We start from the raw sequence: 16148 nt of genomic DNA, 5'->3' as shown, positions 1-16148 counted from the left end.
TGCTTCTCTCTCATCTCTCTACTTGCAGCCATGCTCCCCCGACCCAGGCTGGACTCGCACTGAACAAAGACCCTTTTCTGTTTGCCCCAAACCCCACTGACTCAAAGTTGTCATGAAGAAGTGACTTTCGAGTCCATCAGCCCTTCCTTCTGACTCCCACCCCCAACAGGGACTCTGCACTGGCAGTGTCCTCATGAGGTGGCGGCCCCCAAACCCTGACGGTGACTCTTCTCCCTAGCTCACCAGGTCAGGAGTAGATCTGGGTCTCAGGACAGCTCAGCCCTTTCCTTGTCTCTGCCAGCCCGTCCTGACCACACCTTCAGTGGTCTTTCAACAACCAAAATGGCCCTATAGAAGGCGCTGTGCTAAACAGTCGTGTCTGTGGAATCCCACAGCCCACGTCTTAGCTGACCGTGTGTCCCCTTGCTGGGCATTCATCTGAATGAGACACAGAAGAGCCCCCAGAGGGGTTAGCATGTCAGTCAATAAGAGAAGCCTCTTAGCAACCTGAATCGGAGGAGAGCGGGACAGAGTGAAAGTTGCTGCCATGTCTCTCTAATTTGCCTTCTGTCATTAATTGCTTAAATGAAAGTGTTTTTTAAAAAAATCTAGGGAATTCCCTGGCAGTCCAGTGCCTAGGAGTCCACGCTTTCACTGCTGAGGGCCCAGGTTCGATCCCTGGTCGTCGGGGAACTGGCATCCCGCAAGCCGAGCGGTGCGGCCAAAAAAAAAAAAAAAACAAACAAAAAACTAACCTTGTGATTTTAGTACCCAGTTTTAACAAGTCTTTAAGGAACTGGCAAGGACCACACCAAAAAAATGAAAGACATCTATATATAAAGTCTTTATTACGGGCAGTATTGGTCCATACACTACACAATACCAACAGTACAAGTTTAATCTTTCAAAATCATCATTTAAACAGCAAAAGACCAAGAAATAAAATTTGAGTCAACGGATTATTTTTCAAAATATTCTCAATGCACATTATCCTCAATTCCCTTATTATAGTGAAACATACAAATACAGAAAAATACCCCATTTAACATATACTAGTGTTAAATGGTTATTTGGCTTAAAATCTGAGTTAAGAAAATCCTTTTTAGCAACCTACATACAGATAAGTAGCAAACTTTATTATATTAGACAAATTTATTCCTCTTAAAACATGTGAAGAACTTCATCCATCATGTGTTCTGATCCTAGTACAGTGTTTCTCTCTCACCATCGTGATTCTTATCTGAAGGACCAACTCAAGAAGTCATCCTCAACATAACCTTACCCTCTTCCCCAACACAATTCATCCAAAAGTCTGTTCAACAGATGGCAACCAGTAGCGGTCACTTTGCCATTTGATGCCGTGAGAGCCTGGCCAGACCTGTCAAACAGCCCGTTTTCCTACCTACTGTGGGTTGCTGCTCAGGAGGGACGAGAGACGCCAATACAAGCAGAAAATCTGCAGCTCCTCTGCTACGTGCCTTACAACACTTTCAATTTTTCTGGTCAATGCTCTGATTAGGTAACATACATAAAAGCCAACATATTAGTTTAAATCTTTAAACAAAAAACTATATTTTCCAAAGTCATTATCATTGGGGGCAATTAAGTGATCTTTTCGTGCTTTGTTGAGCTTCATCTTTAGGGCATCTCTTCTCTCTTCCCATTCATGAAGTTCAGCATTGCCATGTGCAAATTTACAGCTGCTTCCTTCTGTGCAGGTACCATTCACATACCTGTTAGGACAAGTCAGCTTGGTAAGCGTCCACCAGTTGTTTGTAAAAATCTTTAAAATGTGCTCTTCACTACCTTTATGGTTTGCATTAAACTTTTAGCTCGAAATCTTAATCCTAGAAAAATGAATATTTTATTGCCTTGACATCTACAATAATTAGTACTTTAAACTATTTAAATGCACTATTTAATGAAAAATACAGATTGCTGGGGAAAAAAAGACTATGCTCCTTGATGCAGTGGAAAGAAATCAGAAGGGGCAGCAAGTAAAAAATATCTTCAATAATTCTCTGTATCACATGGATCTAAGTTTGGAAGTCAAATAGAAACAGCAACAACAAAATGAGGAGCAATTCAAAATGATCTAGCTTTTCACTGAAAAATTTTCTAAGTAAACTTAAAATACTAATATTTTCCTTTGACCTGAGAAAGTTCCAGATTTATACTTGGAATATAATTCAAAGGCAGTTTCAAAACTGATGAACATCTACTACGAGAAAGATTATTGTGAAGGGTCAGAGAATCTCCACTGCCATCTCAGAGATCGTTTGGGCAAGCCTGAAAGAACTTATTTCCCTATTTGGTTATCTTTAAGACTTTCACACCAGTACCGGCAGACTAGTGAATCTTTTCATGTAACGCAGAAGAGCGAAGAAATGTTCAAGGAGCAACTAAACTTTGAGCTCAAATCCAAGCATCCAGGATTAGAAGATTTTATCACCCAGATACTCTGTCTACTCACAAGGTCAGCAGTTTTCATGTGGGAAACTGAAGAGACCCACGTACCTATCGCAAATACTAAAATATCCTGTTGGAAAGCGGTGCTGCCAGCAGTACTGGTCATCTTCAGTGTGGAAAACCTTCTCCTTGTGCTTCTCTGAGGAGATGTGGCCCTGCCACTGCTTCTCACTGTTACAGTTCTTCCCACACATCCAGCAGTGGAAGTCCACCTAGAGTGCACGGAAGACACGCATCCCGTCAGTGGCTGCTGTCTGTGTGGCCCCTGACGGGTCACATGTGTTCAGGCACCAGAACAACTAGAAACGACTCCACCTAAGACCCAGACTCTACTCTTGGGGAGCCCGTCCAGTGGGGGAAGCTGGGTGAGAACATAAAACTCCAAGTCAAAAGCAGGACCAAGGAGAGGGTGGCCAGCACACAGAAAGCAGAGAGCAGGGGGCGATGGACTGGGCCAGGGGTCCAGGCAGTCTCTGGCAAGGAGCTGGTGTGCAAACAAGGGAGTCTGTCGGCAGGACAAGGGGCCAGGTTCAAACAAGGATTCCGGGGAGGATTAATACCACGAGGGAAAGCAGAGAGGATGTGAAAACCCGGGACTCGCTCACTGCAGAAGGATGAGCAACTCGATCCTTGCACATGAACTGAGCCCCTACTATGGGCCAGGACTTGTGCCAGGGGCCAGGGAAGTACACGTGCTGGGAAGACACCACCCTGGGGGCAGAGACCCACACATTAGGAACCCTGTGCTTCCACATATGCAAGCATGCAGTGTTTGAGTAGTATTGACTATTTCCCAAATGCCCTGTAACACTGGGTAAGGACAGGTTCGCAGAGACAGGTCAACCTCATGACCCAGCAAGTTGGGGTGACCCTGGCTCTGGAAACCCTGGTAGTACTTAAGAAAAGGTGGTGAGGGGATCAGTGCTGAGCCTTGGCAGAGAAAGCAGAGTTCACAGGGCGTATCGTGCACAAAGACGTGTCCATGACCCACATCTGAATGACTCAATGTGGAGAGGGGACGAAAAACAAAACAAGACACAAGGAGCAGAGTAACGCATACGCCTGTTAGTTTAAAAACAACATGGCAGGCAGAGCAATAGGTTAGGAATAAACAGTCCAAGATATGTAAACATGGCCTGGAAAAATATACACTGGATCTGGTCCCTCTGGGAAAGGGGGACAACCAGGGTTCCAACTTTACCTGTGACATTTTATTTACTTTACAGAAGCAAACACAACAAACTAACATCGGTTCACCTGGGATGGTGGGCTCAAGACAGTCATTATACTACCCCCTTCACTGTTTTGAAACATTTAAAAGACAGACAAAACAGTAAAAGACCACAGGTGACTAAATGTCTCTGTAGAACCCAGAGGCAGAGGCCAGACTGCAGGATGGTGATAAGAGAACAAGAGGACTTGGGGGAGGGGGGATCCCACATTTCCTGAGCACTTTCCGTGGCCCAGCACTGGGATAAACCCGCAGGCTCATCACACTTCGTGGCTCCATCACAAGCAGCCCCCTCAGAGACGTTCAGTAACCTGCCCAGTGTCACAGGCTAGTAAGGAGAGGGAAGCAGGACTCAGACTCACAATTTCCTGGCTCCAGAGTTGGAAAGAAGATCCAGGAAAGCCATTTTTAGGATGAAGAGACTTAAAAACAGTGGAGAGCCAGCACGGAGAGAAGATGGAGATAAGGGGGAGGGCAGAGCGGGGGCGACGGAGCCAGATTTTGGAGAAGGTGGGAAAGAAAAGAAAGGCCTGGAAGCAAAGGTGAGGGGCACCAACCTGGGGTACTTACAGTGACTTCCGCGTAATCGGTCGGCATGTGAATTTGTTTTCCATTTTCTTTGTTTGACTGACTGGCTACATCATCGCTTTTCTCATTTTTTTGGCTCTTTAGCCAGAGTTCATAAAACTGCTCCATATCTTGTACTAAAGAAAAATGAACTCCTTTCAGCAGCAAATATTTAAATACGCCATTTAAATACACACAAGAACACGCACTCTTTCGGTATCAGTCGGTGCAATTTTCAAAAGAAACTTGAGAGGGCTCAATGGAAACTGATCGTATTTAGACATGGAGAGACAGTCCATTTCCAGACTCTCGGGGTAAGAACCAAGTTCAGGACTGTAAGACCACAAAAGTTAGTTTTCTTTTTAATAGTTAGTCTTCAAGATTAACTTCCCCCTGCATTTGCAAGACACTATGGGGGTGTTTAAAATTCAGAAACCATTTCAAGGGCATTGCTGAAAAGGAAAGCCTCGGCACGGCTTCACGATGCCCCACGTTAAACACTTGCTACCGCTGCTGTAACCACACAGGCTACTTACACAGCTCCTCACTGTCTACTGAGAAACCTACTGTAAGGACCGAGGTTCTGACCCTGATGGGAGCCTATCAGTTGAGCCGCAGTCCCAGAAGACCGACATGCTGGGGTGCAACTTACAACAACACAGCCATGACCAGGTGCTGGGCAGTGGCTGCAAGCTACTGGAACAAGCGTAGCTGGCATTACCATCAAGCGATAAAACCACGGTTTCTCAACCTCAGCACCGCCAACGTTCTGAGCCAGAAAACTCTTCGCTGTCGGTGGCAACCTTGTGCGTGTAGGATGTTTAACAACACCCCTAGCCTCTACCCACTAGCTGCCAGTAGCACAGCCCTACAAGTCATGACAATGTCCAGACATTGCCAAGTGTCCCCAAGGGGAGAGAGGTGTGTGTGTGGCAAAATCCATCCCCAGTTGAGAGCCACTGAGTTTAAAAAAAAATCTGGTAATGAGGATCTGGTCAAAACTCGGCTTTACTGCCTACCTAAGTGTTTCTAAGATTAGAGGTAAACTAGGAAATTCTTCTTCCTTCAGACCAGTGGTAGCAGGAATCACTGCAAGAGCCCTGATTTGCAAGGACACCTTCAGTAAGGCCCAACTCTATGTCCCCACTCCAAGCAAGAAGGAGTCCTGTCCACACAAGTCACTGCATTTTTACATGGCTGAAATACGATAGGTGACATGCTTAAATCAGATGGCTTCTTGTAATCCAGAGATCACAGATCTTAAGCAGTCGGTAAATTTCCATCAGTTTACTTAAGACTGAAGAACAATAATCCTGGTAGCAAAACCTTTTCTGGTTGGAAGTGAAAGTTTGTCTGAGGCTCCTCTCAAAGGCTCTCACAATAAACCTGACGTTTGACCAAGACAAACGTTCTCTCCTCGGGCCTTTGAATCTGGGCCTGTTCTACCAGTAAGGGCTCCTTGAAGAGACCTCCAATTATAACCTGATTAATTCAGGGGTGACAGTTCACAAAAGGAGCTCATGGAAGGAATGAACTTCCCCAGACCATGAGTCACGCCTATGACATCAGAGGATGCTGACCTATGTATTTGTATCTGAATCTGACCTAAGCAAACATGATCGGAGGTCAGACTCTGCTTCACTGATAAAATGGTATAATGGTTTAGAACGCAGACTGCTTTCTGTGTGCACAGTAAGTTGGCATATTCACAGAGAGGAAAGAGACTTTCAGGCAAGCTAGATTTCACGGGTGTCAAGGCCACGGTTAATCATCAACTTACTCCCGTTCTCTTTCATGTAGGTCCACACTTCTCGTTCCTCAGGACTGTGAGCAAAGGAACAGTTTCCAACATACTGACATTTTTTCCCAGAAGCAATATGATTGCACAGCTGTATTAGAAAAACAGGAACATGCTTTAAGACAGAGTACACTTAGTAAAACTGCCTAATTTTTACATTTAAGCAAAATAAATATTATTATCCATGCTGATGCCGAGAACATAATTTTAAAAGGAGATTAATTTGCTTCTATTCAAATTGACTATAAGCCCCCAATACATGAGATGATATTAAGCTTTCTGTCTCAAAACTTTTCAAAAGAAAATTTCCAAAAGAAAGTTAAGTATGAAACTGGAATATGGAACATTTTCTTACAAGGAAGTGTCAACAAACTCATTGATTCAGAGTATCTGCTTTTAACACAGCAGAACATTTTACCTCTGCAATGCAAGTCTCTGGCCCCCTCAGTCTGAAGGATCCTACTCTCCCCTACCTGACACCCAGGATGCCTCCCTGGTCAGCGCTTGGGAAGCGATAAAGAAACTGCAGACTCCTCCAAAGGTACTAAACAGTGTCAGAAAAAATCTCTTGGACATTTACTTATCACCAATACTGGCAGCTAATCTTGGCCATCATTCACTAGCTATGCATTGTTCAAAGACAATTATTCCACTAACCAGGCCATCCAGTTATACAGCGTTCAAATAATACCTCTTCTGGTTATTTGCATTTTTACTTTACAGAGTAAATACAGTGTATACTGGTAGGAAAATAAAGTGAGAGCAATCAGCAGAACACAGACTCCCCTAAGACCCATGACTATTAAGAACTAGGAAAACCGCCGTCACCAAGAGCTCAGTCTTAGGTATCATCAATGTACTTGTCTTTATAGAGCATAAATCCTAGTACAATTAATTGTTAGCCTATTTTAATTTATCCGTGTTTCAACAGGAGTTGGCCCTATATATTAGGTTACGTAATAGTAGATGCTTAGCATTGACTTTCACTAAAAATCAAGAAGCAGTCAACACTTAACACTGCTCCTTTCCTCCCTCGGACCAACGTCAGGGACCCCCACCCCTGCAACCCTTACAATTTTCTGCATGAAGTCAATAGTCAACAAAACATTCTTGTGATAGACTGTATTATATTCTTTTCCCAGTCAATCCCCAATAAGTACTTAGGTATTACTAGGTAGACATTTACCATCGTCTTTCAAAACTCAACGATAAGGAGCAGGGAGAAGAGAAAATAAAGGAGAAGGCCGCTCTGTGCTGGGTTTTTACACAACACCATCTCCTGTATCTTCCCTAGGATGCAATTATTCTCATTTACAGATGAGCAAACTGAGGCTGAGTAACTTGCCCTTCGGGCAGACTCTGAAGCACATGCTCTCTCCACCTCACCACACTGTCTACGCACATACAAACACAGAGTACTATTTCTTCTTTTAGAAGAAGGATCCCTTAGCAATACCTAGTATGGTAGGAAAAAGAGGAAATAAGCTCCTGTAACATTGCAAGGTAGAACACCATGTACAAGATGAGAGAATAATCAGTGGTCCTAGGCAGCTGCCTCATGAGCTAGAATTGTTCCCAGTCGTCTTAGCAAAGTTTTGAGGAATACGCCCATAATCTCCACTATCTTTTGAAGCACAAGATATCAATGGTTCCAATAAACCTTCCTCCCCTCCCACATAACCCACGGATTAAATCACCCAAATCTGGGGCTGAAACCACTGTGGATAAACACAAACACACCACCTCCTTCAAAGACTGTCCTTATAACTTGTATAAGTTTTACAAAAAGCAAGGTACCCTGGGTGATGGGAAATTAACCCTCCTCTTTCTCAACTCTCTGGCAATTGGGAGAGGGAGCCTCATTACATGGGGATTCTGCAATCCACCTGCACTGCTTCTCTGGGCAAAAGACTCTCTCCATACTTCCTCCGCTGCGGCAGAAAATTTCCGCCCTGTCAGCTCCAAGTGTCCCTTGCACAGTGAAATCCCTCCAGACCCTCTCTCTTGTGAAGAGGCAAGTTGGGCCAGCTCCAGGGCTTTGCCCAGACAATCATCTTTAAGACCACGTAAGGCACCGGGGGACCAAGTTGAAACGTGCTACCTAGTGAGTGAAATGCTGCCCACACATTAAGTCGGTCTGGTGTTTTCATTCTAAGGGCTTCTGAGGAACATATTGCTCTAACATGGAGCGTTTCTCCTTTGGGTGACTTCAAGAAAATCCTATAATGTTGGGCATCCCTTAGCGAGCATCCATTGCTTCAGTGAAAGGAAACAGGTGTGATAAAAATAACTCATCAACAGCATCCATAATAATACGGAAGGCCCTGGGTTTGACAGCAAAGTTGAGGAATCAAATTTAAATGAAATTCTCTCCCATTTGCTCCCAAAGTAATTCATCTGGAAAATAAGCTGAGCCATGACCATCACTTTTCTCTAGTTCATTGTCTACTTACTTTTCCTCAGTAACTCATACGATTCCAATCAATCTAAAGACTGTCCCAGAACCACATATTCAAAAGGGGAAGGAAAACGAAAGGACCACTTCGATTTCATTAACATGATGAGCATTATTTAAAGGGTACCAGTTTCCATCTGAATTACTACTACTTTCTAATGATTTGAAATGCCTAATAAAAAAAAAAGTGGCTTAAAAATTACGTATGTACATCAAACTGTAAAGGCATTTGTTTCTTTGTGGGGAGAGGACGGATGTTCATCCACTTCTTACGTTCAATAGACATCACTCTCATCGCACGACGATCTTTGGTCCACCTAAGAAAAATGGAGTTCAGAAAAAACAAAAACACACTGGCAAAGGCATAATATAAAGGGGCAGGTACAAAGTTTGTACCTAAAGGACCAGAGATTTTTTTCCTCAACCCTTCTAAAAGAAATGCCTTATGATTCTGTCATTTCATTTCCTGTCGATAATTATAAACAAACATTCCCTACGAATCCTAAACACGGAAATGATGAAATACAGGCAAAACACTTGAACTGTGTGCAGAATTCTTAGCTACTAAGTTCTAAAAATCTCTTCCCTTTTGCTCTGCAATTATTCCTAAATTGTCTACTTTCCTTTGCTCTCTTCAAAGTCTTAATCTTTTTTCTTATATGCATGATTTTACACCCATGAAACAGATCATTATGATCAGGCACTATTTCCACACACACACTACTTACGAATGCCTTGCTTTTGCACTACAATATTTTCTGTTTTTGTCTGGTTCAATGACTTGACCATTTCTCAGACACTGAGCACATACAAATTTTATCTTCATGTTAAGGGATCCAGGCATTATTTGATTGCCAAGTACCTTAAATAATTAAAAGATCAGTTTTAATTTAACAGAAAACCAGTTTTCTGAGAACACAATCACCATGCATTTTCTTTCATAATAGCATACAATTTCCGTTTTTGTCTGCTTTGATGATTTGACCACTATATATATATGATCTGATACCTAAAATCTCCAGTTCTCCACCCAAATGCAAGAGAATATGATAAAAGCAGATTACAGATGCCAAACCTCAATTTATGAAAGTCAGCTTTGGAGTTAATGACTAGGATTTTTGGCAGGGAGGGGAAGGAGGGTAGTTGGGTAAAGCAGTTTGGCTGGGCGGTAAGCAAAACTACAAACACAATCCACCTTCCTTATTCCAAGGATCCCCACAGCGCGAGACCCCAACTGTTTTGCCAATTAAGCTGAATAAGAAAACTGTATCCTACAGTCTTTTTTTGGCCATGCCGCTCGGCCTGCAGGATCTTAGTTCCCCAACCAGGGATCGAAACCGTGCCCCGTGCAGTGGAAGCACAGAGTCCTAACCACTAGACCTCCGGGGAATTCCCTATCCTACATGCTTGGTGGGTATTATGGGATGCCTTTTTTTCTTTTATATGATCAACTAAAATTCAGAATTTTTTTTTCACATTAAGAATTACTCAACTGGGGCTTCCCTGATGGCACAGTGGTTAAGAATCCGACTGCCAATGCAGGGGACACAGGTTCGAGCCCTGGTCCGGGAAGATCCCACATGCCACAGAGCAACTAAGCCCGTGCGCCACAACTACTGAGCCTGTGCTCTAGAGCCCGCGAGTCACAACTACTGAGCCCACATGCCACAACTACTGAGCCCGTGCGCCTACAGCCCGTGCTCTGCAACAAGAGAAGCCACTGCGATGAGAAGCCCGTGTACTGCAACGAAGAGTAGCCCCCCGCTCGCCGCAACTTGAGAAAGCCCGCGCGCAGCAACGAAGACCCAATGCAGCCAAAATTAAATAAATAAATTTAAAAAAAATTAATCAACTCAATAAACTTTAAGAAAGTAACTGGACTGTATGTAAGTTTTAACTGCATCTGCCAACAACTAACATCAATTAGGCCGTTCCAGAAAGGATCCCAAATGCAGAAAGTACACAGGAAAAAATACCTGAGCTCCAGGTACGTTTGCTTCCAAATTTTGCCAATATCGTTTAGATTCCTGGGCAATAGCATCATGCGAGATACCTGGGAAACGCAGAAGCCTTTTTTTAGGTCCTCTACACAATAACAGGCCACCAATCTAGGCACAGTCAGACTCGATTCTTTAACTAACCCCACTTGGCATAATCTGTTGCCAAGAATGAACATCACATTATTCCTTCAAAATGGAATATTTACAAATATAGCTCTTGGTGTCTTCCGAGGAATCTTTCTTCCTCACAATTCCATACTTCATACATGAACTTGTATCAGCAGTTACTTATACAAGACCACACTCAAAATAAGCCACTCTAAAGATGAAGTGACTACATGGTTTAAAGCTCAGGATAAAATCAACAGTGTTGCCACACCAAGTTGTTGGAGAAGGGTCTCCAATACCACTTCATAAACCCTGACGCTCTTGGGGAGACATTTCTCAATCACACACAAACCTACTTGTTTCATTTTGCAATATCCAGACTTTCAATTCTACAAGACTGTGTGCATAAAAGCACTCGTCTTCCCTTAAACAGCCATATCGAACCTCATGTCGGCATAAATCAAGCTGACATTGACCATGAAAAGAACGTATTTTGGAGTATTTTACTGTTGTCTCTCGCAAAATGTGGACAAGGCACCTAAGAGGAAAAGGGAGTGACACTTTACTATTGTTCTGCCATAGCTTTAAAAGAAATGTACATACACATATAAAATGTAAAGTTCTAGACTGAAAATACATGTTAAATCTTTATCAGAAAAAATAAATCACTGTATGCAATTGTTTTACTGGGGAGGGGAGGGGATAATTATATGTTAAGCTATAAGATACCTAAATCCACGTCATGAGAAGCTATAAATCAGTATTGCTTTTCTGTATTAAATTTCAATTAAATAATTCATTTTAAAATTCTCAGCAAAACCTATCAGCCATTTAAAAATAGTCACCATCTTTCAAAACAACAACAAAAGGGGAGGGGGAATGCCTGAGCGGATACTACTCCGGTTTTATTTGGATCTAAAAAGAGACTCTGTGTTGTCACTATAAAAATTAGAAACTACCAACATACTTATTGTCTTCAAACTCATGCTTTGTAACCGGATGAGAACAAGAAGTAGAATTATCTTTGTTTCTTTTACTTATCATTCTAGGCTTATGATCAAAACATTTCTGAAACAGAGAAGAAGAATTATCATGAAAACATAATATGAGATAGAACTTCCGTGCCATGCTTATGATGTACATACCTATACATTACAATGCTTACACCAAATAACACTCAGTAAGTACGAAGTCTTAACAGTATTCTTTTGGATAATAGCAGTGGCTACCATTGCTGAGCAGATGCTTTATCATATGGCAGGACCAGAGCTAAGTACTTGATACTTCTGGGCTTGCGGGTAGGAAGCTACCACCAATTTCACGGCAGAAAGTAAGGTATGGATAAAGTACCTCACAAAGGAATATAAATTCTCCAAGATGCTCTTGGAGCAGTTTGAACACGCTAAGGTTGATCTTTCCGTTGCCACCAAAGAAAGCCTCCCTGCTGAATGCTCCCTTTCGCTCTAGCGTCCAGACATCTATCTCTTCCTGGCAATAAGCGAATGTGCAGTGGCCCAAATATCTACATTCCTCCTCGGCAGCAACATCTAGAAAGACAGGGAATTAAAAGACATTTAAAACGCAGACCGTTGTTTTTTCAAAGCCAATGAATATTAAACACGCTTAGGGAGACTTCCCCGGTGGAGCAGTGGTTAAGAATCCGCCTGCCAGGGCTTCCCTGGTGGCGCAGTGGTTGAGAGTCTGCCTGCCGATGCAGGGGACGCGGGTTCGTGCCCCGGTCCGGGAAGATCCCACATGCCGCGGAGTGGCTGGGCCCGTGAGCCATGGCCGTTGAGCCTGTGCGTCCGGAGCCTGTGCTCCCCAACGGGAGAGGCCACAACAGTGAGAGGCCCGCGTACCGCAAAAAAACCAAAAAACAAAAAGCAAGAATCCGCCTGCCAATGCAGGGGACACAGGTTCGATCCCTGGTCCGGGAAGATCCCACATGCCGCGGAGCAACTAAGCCCGTGTGCCACAACTACTAAGCCTGCGCTCTAGAGCCCACGAGCCACAACTACTGAAGCCCACGTGCCACAACTACTGAAGCCCGCGCACCTAGAGCCCGTGTTCTGCAACAAGAGGAGCTATCGCAATGAGAAGCCCGCGCACCTCAACAAAGAGTAGCCCCCGCTCGCCGCAACTAGAGAAGGCCCACACGCAGCAACAAAGACCCAACGCAGCCAAAAATAAATAAACAAATGAATGAATTTATGACAACAACAACAAAATATCAGAAAAGTTTTTGTTTTTTTTTTTAAAAACAACACGCTTAGGGCATCACTTGAATTTTTATAACACTTCATGGATAGCTTCAAACCATGATACGCATATTACAATGTAGGGATGGTATTAACTCTTAAAAAAGAAACCAAAAAACCAGCACCACAATTCTAAATTATTTTTATTTCAGACAGGGAAAAAAAAGCCTTGATACCCGGATGTACTCCACCTAAGTTTGAAAAGTCATTTAGGTACATTCAAAGCTCGTTCAGGTGAAGTGGTCTGATAAAAATGAAAATACTAAGTTCTCTCAAAAATAACTTAAAAGAGCAACATTTTCAAAGCCTTAGTTCAGTGTTCTGATTCTGTTTAGACCATGTCAGAGAACCCAAAGTTTGAGATAGTTTTCTGTTTAAAACCTGGGGAAATCCCCATTTCCATAAATAACTATAAAACACCCACAAGACAGCAAGTTAAAAACAAAGGTGAAAATGATATAAAAAATACTAATGTCTCAATCCAAGGAACTTTCTGTTAACTATCTAAAACACTTTTAGTTACAGTAATACTGGAACCATTATAACAAATGTAGCAAATCATTTCCCGCTTAGGCGATGTACACCAATTAAGTAATTATAGCATATACCTTTACATATGTAATAAGGTCCTTCGTAATTTGTTTTTGTTGGTCTTGGACGTATTTTTTTCCATGATTTATCTTCAACATTCTTTATCCTACCAATTAAAATATCTTTCTTACATTTATGATCTATATTAGCATGGTAAGTGAAATCCATTAACTTAGGGCCTGAAAAAGATGTAAAAAGGATTGCTCATATGCACAAAAAGTATCATTTCATTTTACAGGCACATTTATAAGCAGATGTGAGCAGATGGATTATGATTATTAAATTCCCATTTAAAAATCCCATCTTCATAACCCCCAAATGTAAACAAGCTATGGAAGTAACTTTTGCCTTTCGTGCTGTTTGTCAGACAAAACAAAGATCAGGACAAAACACCAGTCTTCCCAAAACATAACCCTTATTTAACTATTAGCATAGGAGTTTTGATAGCTTTTAAAGGTAAAGAACGCATTTAAATAAGCAACTAAGAAAGAAAATTAACTTGGGTCGAGTTTAGAATAAATTGTGTTCGTATCACTTGACTTAGGGGTAAAGATATGAAATAATCCAACAGAAAGTACTTTAATTTTCACAAACATTATGGTCAGGTAAATATTCTATTCCATGTGATTCTATACATAAAATTTTATCAAAGGAGAGCAGCGGCCTATCCTATTAGACTCCAAAGGTCCCTAATCAATAACTGCTGCTTCTTTAGAAAGAACTCAGAGATTGAAGAATCACAAGGGCTGGTGTTTCCACAGGTATCTACAAATTCCTAAGAACTCTCAGGTTACTGACTGCTTTAATCCTGTCTGCTCCTTTGTTTGGTCCTGACCTGATTTTACGAAACAGATCTGGCAAGCTTGTCTCAGTTCATGGGTTCCTTCAAGGGGATGTCTTGGGGTCACTGAAGAAGGTGGTTTAGTTACTGCACTTCCAAAAAAGTTTCCGAAGTCATTCCTAGGGTGACTTGACATTCCCAGGAAACTCTCAGAAGCAAACAAACTGCCTGGTCCATTCATCTGCAAGAAGAATTAAGAAAACAAAAAACAAAAAACAAAAAAAACAAAAAACAGCCAACAAATATTGCACTATCACTAAAGAAGGAAACAGATGCATCTGAAAAATAAGACATTCTGCACAGACTGAAGTTGGGACTATTCTGCCCTTACTGCGTTTCTATTTAAAAACCATTTCCTTCTACATTTTCCTCTCTTTTGGGTCTCTAGGCCCCTCCCCCGCTTTTTTGGATGCTCCATGAGTTGTTATAAGTGACGGGTAGTTGTTCTGCTTCATCAGCCAACACGTTTTTCACGCCCTGATTTTGTATTTCCTTGTCGTTCAAGCTGTGCTAAAGCCTCTTACACTGCCTACGATTGTGATTAATTTGCTATGACAGATCCAGCCTTAAACACAAAGCATTTATTACTGGATGTTCCAGAAGAGTCTTATTTTAGCACTCTTTCCCACAGCACACACAAAACTTCAGGGAGATTGGTCACGTTCATTCAAATAACTCAGTTACTTAAGTAAAAGACCTATTTGCAATTTAAGCGACGTATTTACAAAAGAGGAAGTGGCACTTACAAGTAAAAGGGAAGAATTACTGTTGTTAAGCGGTGTTCCCTCTCTAGAAGTTGAGGTGGACAGATCTAAAATAATAAAAAAACTTCAACAGACCTTTTCATTCTAATCATGTAATAAGAACATCAGGGCTTAGTAGCTAACTGTGGCTTCCCACGTTATTTTCCCATCCCAATTCCAAGAAGCTTTCTTGCTCATGATTGACACCAAAGAGGGCTATGGAGTCTTTCCTCTCCTCTAGAAACCAAGGGCATAAATAACCCTTAGACAAACAAATTTAGATAAAAAGTGATTTTCAGAGACATAAGCTAAGGCAGGGCCTACCAAGTGGGACTGTTAAAAAGACTAAGAAAATAATGCGTATTCAAAATGGGAAAGGAGCCTCTCCTTTTGAACATATGAAGCAGGAATTCATCATAACATTAAGAAAATCAATAAAGTTCAATTACTTTCTTTTTCTTAGTCTACCACTCAGTTACCTTCTCTCTGCCCTTCTGTCTCCCACAAATTTTAGTTTCTTCAGTTGTCAATCTTTAAATCAATTATTTTGATTTTTATCCCTTTAACCATAACAAAGCCTCACAAAAATATGAAGATTTTTATTGTTATTGTTTAAAGTATATATTAAGCCTAGGATTACAGAAACAGGAGTCAGGCCAAAACCTCAGCAATCCCTTGCAAAACTAAGGCACCAGGCATACTTTGCTGAGCTCAATGGATGAAGCCTAAAATAGATGGACCTATTATCATTTTAAACACTGATTTTAAATTAGTCTTAACTAAGTATTTGCCTAGTTCAGAATTTAAAAGGATAACCTGCCTTCAAGACCCTTTAGATGGGGTATCCCTTTTTTAGAGAACACATTAAAAGTCATTTCACCCCCAAAACAATAGACACCCAGCTTAACAAACTATCCTATAAAAAAACCAGTGCCACACACATTCCTACTCTCAGGGCTTTGATTCTTGATCTCCACAATGGCACAGTTAAGTCCAGGTGAATTTAAAACAGGAGGGTTTAGATTTTAGAACTACAATGTATTTTCAGCTACAATAAAAATAATTCAAGTACCAACTATCTGGAGTT

At 41.8% G+C, this 16148-nt stretch overlaps 1 protein-coding gene across 2 annotated transcripts in view; it reads right to left on the bottom strand.

Moving 5' to 3' along the window:
- Positions 1-825: 825 nt before the first annotated feature.
- The window catches only part of ZC3H7A (zinc finger CCCH-type containing 7A), a 34500-nt gene continuing 19177 nt past the window's right edge, over positions 826-16148 (bottom strand). Inside the window, exons 11-23 of one of the 2 annotated variants that reach the window (XM_022552193.3) lie at positions 15065-15129; positions 14313-14499; positions 13495-13656; positions 11979-12175; positions 11596-11696; positions 10985-11166; positions 10497-10573; positions 9249-9382; positions 8732-8837; positions 6048-6156; positions 4271-4404; positions 2518-2681; positions 826-1733 (exon numbers count right to left, since the gene is read on the bottom strand). In XM_022552193.3, the coding sequence (XP_022407901.1) occupies positions 1544-1733; positions 2518-2681; positions 4271-4404; positions 6048-6156; positions 8732-8837; positions 9249-9382; positions 10497-10573; positions 10985-11166; positions 11596-11696; positions 11979-12175; positions 13495-13656; positions 14313-14499; positions 15065-15129 (1808 nt within the window). In that variant the 3' untranslated portion in view covers positions 826-1543. The remainder of the gene's footprint in view (positions 1734-2517; positions 2682-4270; positions 4405-6047; positions 6157-8731; positions 8838-9248; positions 9383-10496; positions 10574-10984; positions 11167-11595; positions 11697-11978; positions 12176-13494; positions 13657-14312; positions 14500-15064; positions 15130-16148) is intronic. The other variant, XM_089896151.1, reaches the window with a different exon arrangement.

Source organism: Delphinapterus leucas, chromosome 15 (genome assembly GCF_059928025.1).
Source record: "Delphinapterus leucas isolate spDelLeu-1000000601 "Yukka" chromosome 15, BTC_Dleu_Yukka2, whole genome shotgun sequence".
NCBI lineage: Eukaryota > Metazoa > Chordata > Mammalia > Artiodactyla > Monodontidae > Delphinapterus > Delphinapterus leucas.
Note: the sequence above shows the minus strand (reverse complement) of the source record. Positions and strands in the feature narration are given on the sequence as shown.